The sequence below is a fragment of the Mobula hypostoma genome, unplaced genomic scaffold (genome assembly GCF_963921235.1).
Source record: "Mobula hypostoma unplaced genomic scaffold, sMobHyp1.1 scaffold_108, whole genome shotgun sequence".
Taxonomy (NCBI): Eukaryota; Metazoa; Chordata; class Chondrichthyes; order Myliobatiformes; family Myliobatidae; genus Mobula; species Mobula hypostoma.
In genome coordinates, this window is record NW_026948197.1 from 185001 (window position 1) to 198577 (window position 13577).

Sequence of the window (13577 nt, forward strand, 5' to 3'; positions counted from 1 at the left end):
GAGGGAAGGGGTAACGGGGATGGGCAGGGAGGGGGTAACGGAGGCGGGGAGGGAGGGGGTAACAGAGGCGGGGAGGGAGGGGGTAATGGAGGTGGGGAGGGGGGTAACGGAGGCGGGAGGGTGGGGGGAGGGGGGTAACGGAGGGGGGGGGAGGTGTGCATTCACTGAAGTTGTTCTTGTAGTTGTTCGGCACAGCCGTTCAGCTGCATGTCTCTGAGGGCCCGGTACACCAGCTGGAGGGGGGCCGCGCCGGCCGCCCCCCGGCCCCCGCCTTGCCGCTGCCGCCACAGCTGGAACATCTGGTACTGCGCCTCCCGGAAGCTGGGCCGGGCCTCCATCTCGGCCCGCTCGATCTGCGTGTCCGACAGGCCCAGGCGCCGGACGAACTCCCGCCAGCGAGAGGCGGGCACCACGTCCGCCACCGCGTACGACAGCCTCTGGTCTGGGGGTGGGGGGAGAGAGAGAGACAGGGAGACAGGGAGGAGGGGGAGAGAGGTTAGCTGTACTGTCCCACTCAGTCATTCTCACCTCCCTCTCCACCCACCTCAATAGAAACCATAGAAACTACAGCACAGAAACAGGCCTTTTGGCCCTTCTTGGCTGTGCTGAACCATTTTCTGCCTAGTCCCACTGACCTGCACACGGACCATATCCCTCCATACACCTCCCATCCATGTATCTGTCCGATTTATTCTTAAATGTTAAAAAAGAACCCGCATTTACCACCTCGTCTGGCAGCTCATTCCACACTCCCACCACTCTCTGTGTGAAGAAGCTCCCCCTAATGTTCCCTTTAAACTTTTCCCCCCTCACCCTTAACCCATGTCCTCTGGTTTTTTTCTTCCCTTGCCTCAGTGGAAAAAGCCTGCTTGCATTCACTCTATCTGTACCCATCATAATTTTATATACCTCTATCAAATCTCCCCTCATTCTTCTGCGCTCCAGGGAATAAAGTCCTAACCTATTCAACCTTTCTCTGTAACTGAGTTTCTCAAGTCCCGGCAACATCCTTGTAAACCTTCTCTGCACTCTTTCAACCTTATTTATATCCTTCCTGTAATTTGGTGACCAAAACTGAACACAATACTCCAGATTCGGCCTCACCAATGCCTTATACAACCTCATCATAACATTCTTAACAATCTTCCTCCTCCTCCCCTCTCCCCTTCCCTCCTCCCTCTCTCCACCCACTCCTCAATCTCCCTCCTCCTCCTCCTCTCTCTCCTTCCCTCTCTCTCCCTCCTCCTCTTCTTCTGCCCCGTTCTATAGACAACAGACAATAGGTGCAGGAGTAGGCCATTCGGCCCTTCGAGCCAGCACTGCCATTCACTGTGATCCTGGCTGATCATCCACAATCAGTATCCAGTTCCTGCCTTATCCCCATAACCTCTGATTCCGCGATCTTAAAGAGCTCTATCCATCTCTTTCTTGAAAACATCCAGAGACTTGGCCTCGACAGCCTTCTGGGGCAGAGCATTCCACATATCCACCACTCTCTGGGTGAGAAAGTTTTTCCTCAACTCCGTTCTGAATGACCTACCCCATATTCTTAAACTGTGGCCTCTGGTTCTGGACTCACCCATCAGCGGGAACATGCTTCCTGCCTCCAGCGTGTCCAATCCCTTAATAATCTTATATGTTTCAATCAGATCCCCTCTCAGTCTTCTAAATTCCAGAGTATACAAGCCCAGTCGCTCCAATCTTTCGACATATGACAGTCCCGCCATCCCGGGAATTAACCTTGTGAACTTACGCTGCACTCCCTCAATAGCAAGAATGTCCTTCCTCAAATTTGGAGACCAAAACTGCACACAGTACTCCAGGTGTGGTCTCACCAGGGCCCTGTACAGCTGCAGAAGGACCTCTTTGCTCTTATACTCAATTCCCCTTGTTATGAAGGCCAGCATGTCATTAGCTTTCTTCACTGCCTGCTGTACCTGCATGCTTGCTTTCAGTGACTGATGTACAAGAACACCTAGATCTCGTTGTACTTCCCCTTTTCTTAACATGACACCATTTAGATAATAATCTGCCTTCCCGTTCTTACCACCAAAGTGGATAACCTCACATTTATCCACATTAAACTGCATCTGCCACGCATCTGCCCACTCACCCAGCCTGTCCAAGTCACCCTGCATTCTCATAACATCCTCCTCACATTTCACACTGCCTCCCAGCTTTGTGTCATCGGCAAATTTGCTAATGTTACTTTTAATTCCCTCATCTAAATCACTAATATATATTGTAAACAGCTGCGGTCCCAGCACTGATCACCACTGGTCACCGCCTGCCAATCCGAAAGGGACCCGTTAATCGCTACTCTTTGTTTCCTGTCAGCCAGTCAATTTTCAATCCATGTCAGTACTCTGCCCCCAATACCACGTGCCCTAATTTTGCCCACTAATCTCCTATGTGGGACTTTATCAAAGGCTTTCTGAAAGTCCAGGTACACTACATCCACTGGCTCTCCCTTGTCCATTTTCATAGTTACATCCTCAAAAAATTCCAGAAGATTAGTCAAGCAGGATTTCCCCTTCGTAAATCTATGCTTGACTGGGACCAATCCTGTCACTACTATCCAGATGTGTCGTAATCTCATCTTTTTATAATCGACTCCAGCATCTTTCCCACCACCGACGTCAGGCTAACCGGTCTATAATTCCCTGTTTTCGCTCTTCCTCCCTTCTTGAAAAGTGGGATAACATTAGCTACCTTCCAGTCCTCGGGAACTGATCCTGAATCTTGTCTCCCCGTTCTTTCACCAATCTCTCCCTCCCCACCCTCTCCCCTCTCCCCGCCCCGCTCCTCTCCCTCTCGGCCGCCCCCCCCCCCCCCCCCCCCCCCCCCCCCCCACCGCACTCACCGTCGGGGAGGTGTGCAGTCCCAGCCGCCTGGACGCAGTCCGGGAGCTCGGTCAGGTGAGTGGGGGTCAGGAGGGACAGCCGGCCGCCTCCCTCCTCCTGGACGGGCAGGAGGTGGTCCGGTGAGCGGGAGCCCTGCCGAGAGAGGCGGTGGGTCAGCGAGGGTGCGTCCCGGAGCGAGGGAGCGAGTAAGGGAGGGAGGTCTTCTTGGGGGGGGGGAGGGAGAGGGTGAGACAGAGGATACGGGCAGCGAGTGCCGTCAGGGTGGGGTGGGGTGGTGTGGGAAGGGGGAGGGGTGGACAAGGGGATGGGTTCCTAAGCGTGAGGGAGGAGGAAGAGGTTCGAGGAGAGTGAGAGGGAGATAGAAAGCGTGGGGGGGGGGAATTGGAGGAGGAGGGGGAAGCGGGGGGTTGGAGGAGGGAGGGAGGACAGGGAGGGGGAGGAGGAAGGGGAGGGAGGATGGGGGATGGAAGAGGGGAGGAGGAGTGGTGGAGAAGGGAGGGGGGGAGGGGAAGGAATGACAATTGGGGGAGAGGTTAGCAAAGGTGGGAGGGGAGGGGAAGGGAGTGCCCCGGGGGGGGGGGGGGGAGTGAGGGGCAGGAGGAGGAGGGAGCGAAAGGGAGCAGGAGAGGGAAGGAGGACGGGATAGGAGGAGCCAGAGGGGGTGGAAGGTGAGGAGGGGGAGGGAGGAGTGAGCAGGAGGGGGGAGGAGGAGGAAGGAGGGGGAAGGAGGGGAGGAGGGGAGAAGGGGGGAAGGAGAGAAGGAGGGGAGGAGGAGGGAGGGGAGTGGGGAGGGGAAGGAGGGGTCAAGGGCAGGGAGGAGGGGATAGAGTGACAATTGGGGCAGAGGGCAGTAAAGGTGGGGGGGGAGGGGAAGGGAGTGCCCCGGGGGGGGGGGGGAGTGAGGGGCAGGAGGAGGAGGGAGCGAAAGGGAGCAGGAGAGGGAAGGAGGACGGGATAGGAGGAGCCAGAGGGGGTGGAAGGTGAGGAGGGGGAGGGAGGAGTGAGCAGGAGGGGGGAGGAGGAGGAAGGAGGGGGAAGGAGGGGAGGAGGGGAGAAGGGGGGAAGGAGAGAAGGAGGGGAGGAGGAGGGAGGGGAGTGGGGAGGGGAAGGAGGGGTCAAGGGCAGGGAGGAGGGGATAGAGTGACAATTGGGGCAGAGGGCAGTAAAGGTGGGGGGGGAGGGGAAGGGCATTTCCTACGGGGGAGTGAGGGGCAGGAGGAGAGGGGTGTGGGACTCGGCGGGGGGGGGGTAGAGGGAGAGAGGGAGAGCGGACAAAGTTGAGGTGCGGACGCAAGGCCGGGCGGGGAGCGGGGAGAGTCCACTCACCTCGGGGGTGCTCCCCTTCACTTCTGAGCGGAAGAGGTCTCCGCTCCTGACACTACAGGCTGAACCAACGAGAACTGGAGTCAGTCTTGGCCCCGACGACAACCCCGTAATGTCCTCACCCCGGTCCCGTCCCCTCTCCACCACCCCCCCCACCGTCCCGTCCCTTCCCGTCCACCCTCTCCACACCCCACCCTGCTCCCTCCCCGCAGGACCCAGCACCTCGCGGCCCGCGCCCGTCAGAAACCGCCGTCCGCCCCCACCCTCCGCCCGGCCGACCTCTGCGGGCACTCACCGGACGCCTGCCACTGACAGACCCTCTTGGCCCTCCAGAAGATCAGGTAGCCCGCCCCAATGATCACCATCACGGCCACGATCGAACAGGAGACGATGCTAAGCAGGAAGAACTGGGGATATCCTGTGGGGGGGGGGGGCAACGGGAGGAACAGAGGGGGTTAAAACCCGGGGCCGTTTCGTCCCCTTCCCTCCCTCCCGGACCCAGGGGGGTTGGTTGGATGGGGATGGAGAGACGGGGGGGGGGCCGGGGGGAGGCGGTTTATCAAAGTAAAGTTCACATCAAGTTAGGTGTCCATCCATGCCGAGATTTCACTTTCCCGCGGGCGTTCTGGGCAGATCTACACAATAGCGGCTACAACAGGGTCGAGGAAAGACCACAACAGCTTGGACAGTCGACAAGTGACCAAGAGGCTACAGACTGTGCTAACCCTAACCCTAACCCTAACATGGAGGGATGAGAGGTTATAACTGTCCCTGAACCTGGTGGTGTGGGTCCTGAGGCTCCTGTACCTCCTTCCTGATGGTTGAGGGGTAATAACTGTCCCTGAACCTGGTGGTGTGGGTCCTGAGGCTCCTGTACCTCCTTCCTGATGGTTGAGGGGTGATAACTGTCCCTGAACCTGGTGGTGTGGGCCCTGAGGCTCCTGTAAATCCTTCCTGATGGTCGAGGGGTGATAACTGTCCCTGAACCTGGTGGTGTGAGTCCTGAGGCTCCTGTACCTCCTTCCTGATGGTTGAGAGGTAATAACTGTCCCTGAACCCGGTGGTGTGGGTCCTGAGGCTCCTGTACCTCCTTCCTGATGGTTGAGGGGTAATAACTGTCCCTGAACCTGGTGGTGTGTGTCCTGAGGCTCCTGTACCTCCTTCCTGATGGTTGAGGGGTGATAACTGTCCCTGAACCAGGTGGTGTGGGACCTGAGGCTCCTGTACCTCCTTCCTGATGGTTGAGGGGTAATAACTGTTCCTGAACCTGGTGGTGTGGGTCCTGAGGCTCCTGTACCTCCTTCCTGATGGTTGAGGGGTAATAACTGTCCCTGAACCTGGTGGTGTGGGTCCTGAGGCTCCCGTACCTCCTTCCTGATGGTTGAGGGGTAATAACTGTTCCTGAACCTGGTGGTGTGGGTCCTGAGGCTCCTGTACCTCCTTCCTGATGGTTGAGGGGTGATAACTGTTTCTGAACCAGGTGGTGTGGGTCCTGAGGCTCCTGAACCTTCTGCCTGATGGTTGAGGGGGTAATAACTGTCCCTGAACCTGGTGGTGTGGGTCCTGAGGCTCCTGTACCTCCTTCCTGATGGTTGAGGGGTGATAACTGTCCCTGAACCCGGTGGTGTGGGTCCTGAGGCTCCTGTATCTCCTTCCTGATGGTTGAGAGGGTGATAACTGTCCCTGAACCTGGTGGTGTGGGCCCTGAGGCTCCTGTACCTCCTTCCTGATGGTTGAGGGGTGATAACTGTCCCTGAACTTGGTGGTGTGGGTCCTGAGGCTCCTGTACCTCCTTCCTGATGGTTGAGGGGGTGATAACTGTCCCTGAACCCGGTGGTGTGGGTCCTGAGGCTCCTGTACCTCCTTCCTGATGGTTGAGGGGTGATAACTGTCCCTGAACCCGGTGGTGTGGGTCCTGAGGCTCCTGTACCTCCTTCCTTATGGTTGAGAGGTGATGACTGTCCCTGAACCCGGTGGTGTGGGACCTGAGGCTCCTGTACCTGCTTCCTGATGGTTGAGGGGTAATAACTGTCCCTGAACCTGGTGGTGTGGGTCCTGAGGCTCCTGTACCTCCTTCCTGATGGTTGAGGGGTGATAACTGTTTCTGAACCTGGTGGTGTGGGTCCTGAGGCTCCTGTACCTTCTGCCTGATGGTTGAGGGGGTAATAACCGTCCCTGAACCTGGTGGTGTGAGTCCTGAGGCTCCTGTACCTCCTTCCTGATGGTTGAGGGGTGATAACTGTCCCTGAACCTGGTGGTGTGAGTCCTGAGGCTCCTGTACCTCCTTCCTGATGGTTGAGGGGTGATAACTGTCCCTGAACCTGGTGGTGTGGGTCCTGAGGCTCCTGTATCTCCTTCCTGATGGTTGAGGGGTGATAACTGTCCCTGAACCTGGTGGTATGAGTCCTGAGGCTCCTGTATCTCCTTCCTGATGGTTGAGGGGTGATAACTGTCCCTGAACCTGGTGGTGTGGGTCCTGAGGCTCCTGTATCTCCTTCCTGATGGTTGAGGGGTGATAACTGTCCCTGAACCCGGTGGTGTGGGTCCTGGGGCTCCTGTATCTCCTTCCTGATGATTGAGAGGGTGATAACTGTCCCTGAACCTGGTGGTGTGGGCCCTGAGGCTCCTGTACCTCCTTCCTGATGGTTGAGGGGTGATAACTGTCCCTGAACCTGGTGGTGTGGGTCCTGAGGCTCCTGTACCTCCTTCCTGATGGTTGAGGGGTAATAACTGTCCCTGAACCTGGTGGTGTGTGTCCTGAGGCTCTTGTACCTTCTTCCTGACGGCAGCAGGGAGAAAGGAGTGGTGGAGATCTCTTACGACAGCGTTTCGTGTCGATGTGCTCAATGGCGGGGAGGGTTTACCCGTGGTGGACTGGGTCGTATCCACTACCTTTTGTAGGATTTTCCACTCAAGGGCGTTGGTGTTTCCGTATCAGGCTGTGATGCAGCCAGTCGATATTCTCTCCACCTCACAACGGTAGAATTTTGTCAAAGTTTTAGAAGTCACACCAAATCTCTGCAGACTCTGAAGGAAGCAGAGGTTCTGCTGTGCTCTCTTCATACGTGCTGGGCCCAGAATAGTTACTCCAAGATACTGAGACCCAGGAGTTTAGAGATGGTGAGACCCTGGCATTCTTCTGGGGTGCATCACAACCTGGTACGGAAGTTGTCCTGTCCAAGACTGGAAGAAGCTGCAGAAGATCGTGAACACGGCCCAGCACGTCACACAAACCAATCTTCCGTCCTTGGACTCACTTTACACCGCACGCTGTCGGAGCAGTGCTGCCAGGATAATCAAGGACACGACCCACCCAGCCAACACCCTTTTCGTCCCTCTTCCCTCCGGGAGAAGGCTCAGGAGCTTGAAGACTCGTACGGCCAGATTTGGGAACAGCTTCTCTTCAACTGTGATAAGACTGCTGAACGGATCCTGACCCGGATCTGGATCCAAATATCCGGACCTGCCTCTCAGTTTTTTTTTTGCACTACCTTACTTTCCACTTTTCTATTTATGATTTATAATTTAAATTTTTAATATTTACTATCGATTTGTAATCCAGGGAGCGGGAAGCGCAGAATCAAATCTCACTGTGATGATTGTACGTTCTAGTATCAACTGTTTGACTCTTAAACTCTATCCCTCGAAGGGAGAGAGGGAGGTGAAGTGGAGGAACTCAGGAGGGATTAAGGGACGAGAAGAGAGTGGATGGAGGGGAAAGAGGAAGAGACTGGGCACAGAGGGAGAAAGAGGAGAGAATTGGGGGAGGGAACGGCGGGAGAAGGACGAAGGAGAGAAAGGGGGCAGGAAGAGTGAGATGGTGAAGATGAGAGCATGGGGGGGGGAATGAAGTGGATGCAGGGGAGAGCTGGAGAGAAGCGAATGGGGAAGAATGGAGCGGGCAGAGAGGGGAGGGGTGAGCGTGTGGAGGCACAGAAAGGGGGAGCTGGCAGTAGGGGCGAGGTGCATAATTGGGAATATAGAACATAGAATAGTACAGCACAGTACAGGCCCTTTGGCCCACAATGTTGTGCCGACCCTCAAACCCTGCTTCCCATATAACCCCCCACCTTTAATTCCTCCATTTACCTGTCTAGTAGTCTCTTAAACTTCACTAGTGTATCTGCCTCCATCACTGACTCAGGCAGTGCATTCCACGCACCAACCACTCTCTGAGTAAAAAACCTTCCTCTAATATCCCCCTTGAACTTCCCAGCCCTTACCTTAAAGCCATGTCCTCTTGTATTGAGCAGTGGTGCCCTGGGGAAGAGGTGCTGGCTATCCACTCTATCTATTCCTCTTATTATCTTGTACACCTCTATCATGTCTCCTCTCATCCTCCTTCTCTCCAAAGAGTAAAGCCCTAGCTCCCTTAATCTCTGATCATAATGCATACTCTCTAAACCAGGCAGCATCCTGGTAAATCTCCTCTGTACCCTTTCCAATGCTTCCACATCCTTCCTATAGTGAGGTGACCAGAATTGGGCACAATACTCCAAGTGTGGCCTAACCAGAGTTTTATAGAGCTGCATCATTACATCGCGACTCTTAAACTCTATCCCTCGACTTATGAAAGCTAACACCCCATAAGCTTTCTTAACTACCCTATCCACCTGTGAGGCAACTTTCAGAGATCTGTGGACATGTTCCCCCAGATCCCTCTGCTCCTCCACACTACCAAGTATCCTGCCATTTACTTTGTACTCTGCCTTGGAGTTTGTCCTTCCAAAGTGTACCACCTCACACTTCTCCGGGTTGAACTCCATCTGCCAGTTCTCAGCCCACTTCTGCATCCTATCAATGTCTCTCTGCAATCTTCGGCTACGCCGTTGTGAGCATTTGTACTTGTGCGTTGGTGTGTCCGCGTCGCTCTGCAATTCACCGCCAAAACGCGAGTTGGCGGTGGGGTTTCTATGCCACTGTGTCGAGCTTCTCCGGGTCGAAACTCAACACGAAGAAACTCGAACTTCGAACAATGGCGACTGAAACCGACGGGGAGGGCGAGTCTTCTGCGCTCGCCCGGCCGCTGAGAGAGGCGGGCCAGGAAATGCACCTCAGATGTTTCCGGATTTCGGGAGGTAGAATTGACGATTTGGCGATCACCGTTCGAGTTTTAGCTCCGGGTGGAAGTGAACAGGCTGTAGCCGCCGGCTACGAACCAGCCTCGAGCAAAGGGCCCTCCATGATTTGGGAGGTCTGTGAAGCTTAGGGAAAGCATCGCGGCCAGGGTCCCTTCCCTGCCCTCCGACCGCCCGATGGGAAGCTACGACAGTGTAGGGTTGACGCACAGGTATAACGCGGCCTGAAGGACGACGGAGATGGTGTTGCCCAATCCGAACCGGCTGGGGGTCTCCCGGTGAGGAAGATCCAGGATCCAACTGCGCAAGCAGGTCTTGGGGATTATCGGTTAGCTTTGAGCGGAAGCTGGCGGTTCAAGGTGGACCTGCCGTCGATAGGGAACCACCCCACGGGTTCACCTTCACGGCGGCGTGAAGAGCCGACGAGCCTGACCTGTTGCTCTGGGAGGCGGGGACAAGAAGACCCTCGGGCAGAAAGAGGGCCGTTCAGCCCATTCCAGCCCGCAGCGCCCGTTCGGATCCCAGCCGACCCCACACACCTGCCCCCTCGATGCCCCGACCGACCAGCGAAACGGTCAACTTCCTGTCGTCAGGCGACCAGAACTGAGCACAGGACTCCAAGAGGGGTCTGGCCGAGGCTCTTCCCCCGACGCTCTCACGCCGGCCTCGAGAACGGAGATCCCAGGCTCAGCGGGCGAGGGGAGAGGGGGGCCGTGGCGATCCGGGGCTTTGACGGTCGAGTCGAGCAAGGAGGACGCTGAGCTCAGCTGGAACTGAAGCCCTGTTGGCGACGTCGCCTGGTTTAACCCCGCGAGAGGCGACCTCAACCTCCTCTCCGTTGTCCTCATCTCCGGGGCCTCTGCCCAACCATATAACCATATAACAATCACAGCACGGAAACAGGCCGTCTCGGTCCTTCTAGTACGTGCCGAACGCTTACTCTCACCCAGTCCCACCGACCTGCACTCAGCCCATAACCCTCCATTCCTTTCCTGTCCATATATCTATCCAATTTAACTTTAAACGACAACATCGAACCTGCCCCCACCACTTCTCGTTCCACACAGCCACCACTCTCTGAGTAAAGAAGTTCCCCCTCGTGTTACCCCTAAACTTTTGCCCCTTAACTCTCAACTCATGTCCTCTTGTTTGAATCTCCCCCACTCTCAATGGAAAAAGCCTATCCACGTCAACTCTATCTATCCCGCTCGTAATTTTAAATACCTCTGTCAAGTCCCCCCTCAACCTTCTACGCTCCAAAGAATAAAGACCCAACTTGTTCAACCTTTCTCTGTAACTTAGGAGATGAAACCCAAGTAACATTTTACTAAATCTTCTCTGTACTCTCTCAATTTTATTGACATCTTTCCTGTAATTCGGTGACCAGAACTGTACACACCACTCCAAATTTGGCCTCACCAATGCCTTATACAATTTCAACACTACATCCCAACTCCTATACTCAATGCTCTGATTTATAAAGGCCAGCATACCAAAAGCTTTCTTCACCACCCTATCTACATGAGATTCCACCTTCAGGGAACTATGCACCATTATTCCTAGATCCCTCTGTTCTACTGCGTTCTTCAATGCCCTACCATTTACCATGTATGTCCTATTTTGATTAGTCCTACCAAAATGTAGCACCTCACATTTATCAGCATTAAACTCCATCTGCCATCTTTCAGCCCACTCTTCTAACTGGCCTAAATCTCTCTGCAAGCTTTGAAAACCTACTTCGTTATCCACAACTCCACCTATCTTAGTATCATCTACATACTTACTCATCCAATTTACCACCCCATCATGCAGATCATTAATATGTATGACAAACAACATTGGACCCAGTACAGATCCCTGAGGCACACCACTAGTAACCGGCCTCCGATCTGACAAACAGTTATCCACCACCACTCTCTGGTGTCTCCCATCCAGCCACTGCTGAATCCATTTTACTACTTCAATATCAATACCTAACGATTGAACCTTCCAAACTAACGTTCTGTGTGGAGCCTTGTCAAAGGCCTTACTGAAGTCCATATAGACAACATCCACCGCTTTACCCTCGTCAATATTCCTAGTAACCTCTTCCAGCAGCTGGCAACGGGCGACAGCTTCGGGCCCTCCCTCCCTGACCCCGGGGGTCGGTGGGACAGGGGTGGGGAGGAGAACCCTGGGGCAGATTGATACCCTCCCTCCCTCCCCGACCCAGGGGCCGGAGCGACAGGGAAGGCAAGCACTCTAAAAGGCACTTACCGTTTCCGCACAGCTTACATTGCCGATCTCCACGGCAACTGCAAAAAACAACAGAGAAATCAGATGGAATATTGCAATATCGGAAAAAAAAACATATCACACACTCTCGGGGTCAGACACAGAGCGAATCTCCCTCCACACCGTCCCATCACACACTCCCGGGGTCAGACACAGAGTGAATCTCCCTCCGCACCATCCCATCACACACTCCCCTTGTCAGACACAGAGTGAATCTCCCTCCACACCGTCCCATCACACACTCCCGGGGTCAGACACAGAGTGAATCTCCATCCACACCGTCCCATCACACACTCCCGGATTCAGACACAGAGTGAATCTCCCTCCGCACCGTCGCATCACGCACTCCCGGGGTCAGACACAGAGTGAATCTCCCTCCGCACCGTCCCATCTCACACGCCCGGGGTCAGACACAGAGTGAATCTCCCTCCGCACCGTCCCATCACACACTCCCGGGGTCAGACACAGAGTGAATCTCCCTCCAACCGTCCCATCACAAACTCCCACGGTCAGACACAGAGTGAATCTCCCTCCACACCGTCCCATCACACACTCCCGGGGTCAGGACACAGAGTGAATCTCCCTCTGCACCGTCCCATCACACTGTCTCGATGTCAGACACAGAGGGAATCTCCCTCCTCAACGTCCCATCACACACTCCCGGGGTCAGACACAGATTGAATCTCCCTCCACACCGTCCCATCACACTCTCCCGGGGTCAGACACAGAGTGAATCTCCCTCCGCACTGTCCCATCACACACTCCCGGGGTCAGACACAGAGTGAATCTCCCTCCACACCGTCCCATCACACACTCCCGGGGTCAGACACACAGAGTGAATCTCCCAGCCCACCGTCCCATCACACACTCCCGGGGTCAGACACAGAGTGAATCTCCCTCCACACCGTCTCATCACACACTCCCGGGGTCAGACACAGAGTGAATCTCCCTCCACACTGTCCCATCACACACTCCCGGGGTCAGACACAGTGTGAATCTCCCTCCACACCGTCCCATCACACACTCCCGGGGTCAGACACAGAGTGAATCTCCCTCCACACCGTCCATCACACACTCCCAGGGTCAGACACAGTGTGAATCTCCCTCCGCACCGTCCCATCACACACTCCCGGGGTAAGACACAGAGTGAATCTCCCTCCACACCGTCCCATCACACTCTCCCGGGGTCAGACACAGAATGAAACTCCCTCTGCACCGTCCCATCACACACTCCCGGGGTCAGACACAGAGTGAATCTCCTCCCGCACCGTCCCATCACAAACTCCCACGGTCAGACACAGAGTGTATCTCCCTCCAAACCGTCCCATCACACACTCCCGGGGTCAGACACAGAGTGAATCTCCCTCTGCACCGTCCCATCACACAGTCTCGAGGTCAGACAAAGAGTGAATCTCCCTCGTCACTGTCCCATCAAACACTCCCGGGGTCAGACACAGAGTGAATCTCCCTCCACACCGTCCCATCACACACTACCGGGGTCAGACACAGAGAGAATCTCCCTCCGCACTGTCCCATCACACACTCCCGGGGTCAGACACAGAGCGAATCTCCCTCCGCACCGTCCCATCACACACTCCCGGGGTCAGACACAGAGGGAATCTCCCTCTGCACCGTCCCATCACACTGTCTCGAGGTCAGACACAGAGTGAATCTCCCTCCACACCGTCCCATCACACACTCCCGGGGTCAGCCACAGAGTGAATCTCCCTCCACACCGTCCCATCACACACTCCCGGGGTCAGGACACAGAGTGAATCTCCCTCTGCACCGTCCCATCACACTGTCTCGATGTCAGACACAGAGGGAATCTCCCTCCTCAACGTCCCATCACACACTCCCGGGGTCAGACACAGATTGAATCTCCCTCCACACCGTCCCATCACACTCTCCCGGGGTCAGACACAGAGTGAATCTCCCTCCGCACTGTCCCATCACACACTCCCGGGGTCAGACACAGAGTGAATCTCCCTCCACACCGTCCCATCACACACTCCCGGGGTCAGACACACAGAGTGAA

General features: G+C 55.5%; 1 protein-coding gene across 1 annotated transcript in view; it reads right to left on the reverse strand.

Annotated features, from left to right (window-relative positions):
* LOC134341787 (tumor necrosis factor receptor superfamily member 1A-like) overlaps nucleotides 1-13577 on the reverse strand; it is a 63217-nt gene that overhangs the window by 168 nt on the left and 49472 nt on the right. The window contains exons 6-10 of the mRNA XM_063039709.1: nucleotides 11522-11559; nucleotides 4483-4605; nucleotides 4191-4249; nucleotides 2864-2996; nucleotides 1-442 (exon numbers count right to left, since the gene is read on the reverse strand). The exon at nucleotides 1-442 is cut by the window's left edge and continues 168 nt beyond it. Coding sequence (XP_062895779.1) covers nucleotides 162-442; nucleotides 2864-2996; nucleotides 4191-4249; nucleotides 4483-4605; nucleotides 11522-11559 — 634 coding nt within the window. The 3' untranslated portion in view covers nucleotides 1-161. The remainder of the gene's footprint in view (nucleotides 443-2863; nucleotides 2997-4190; nucleotides 4250-4482; nucleotides 4606-11521; nucleotides 11560-13577) is intronic.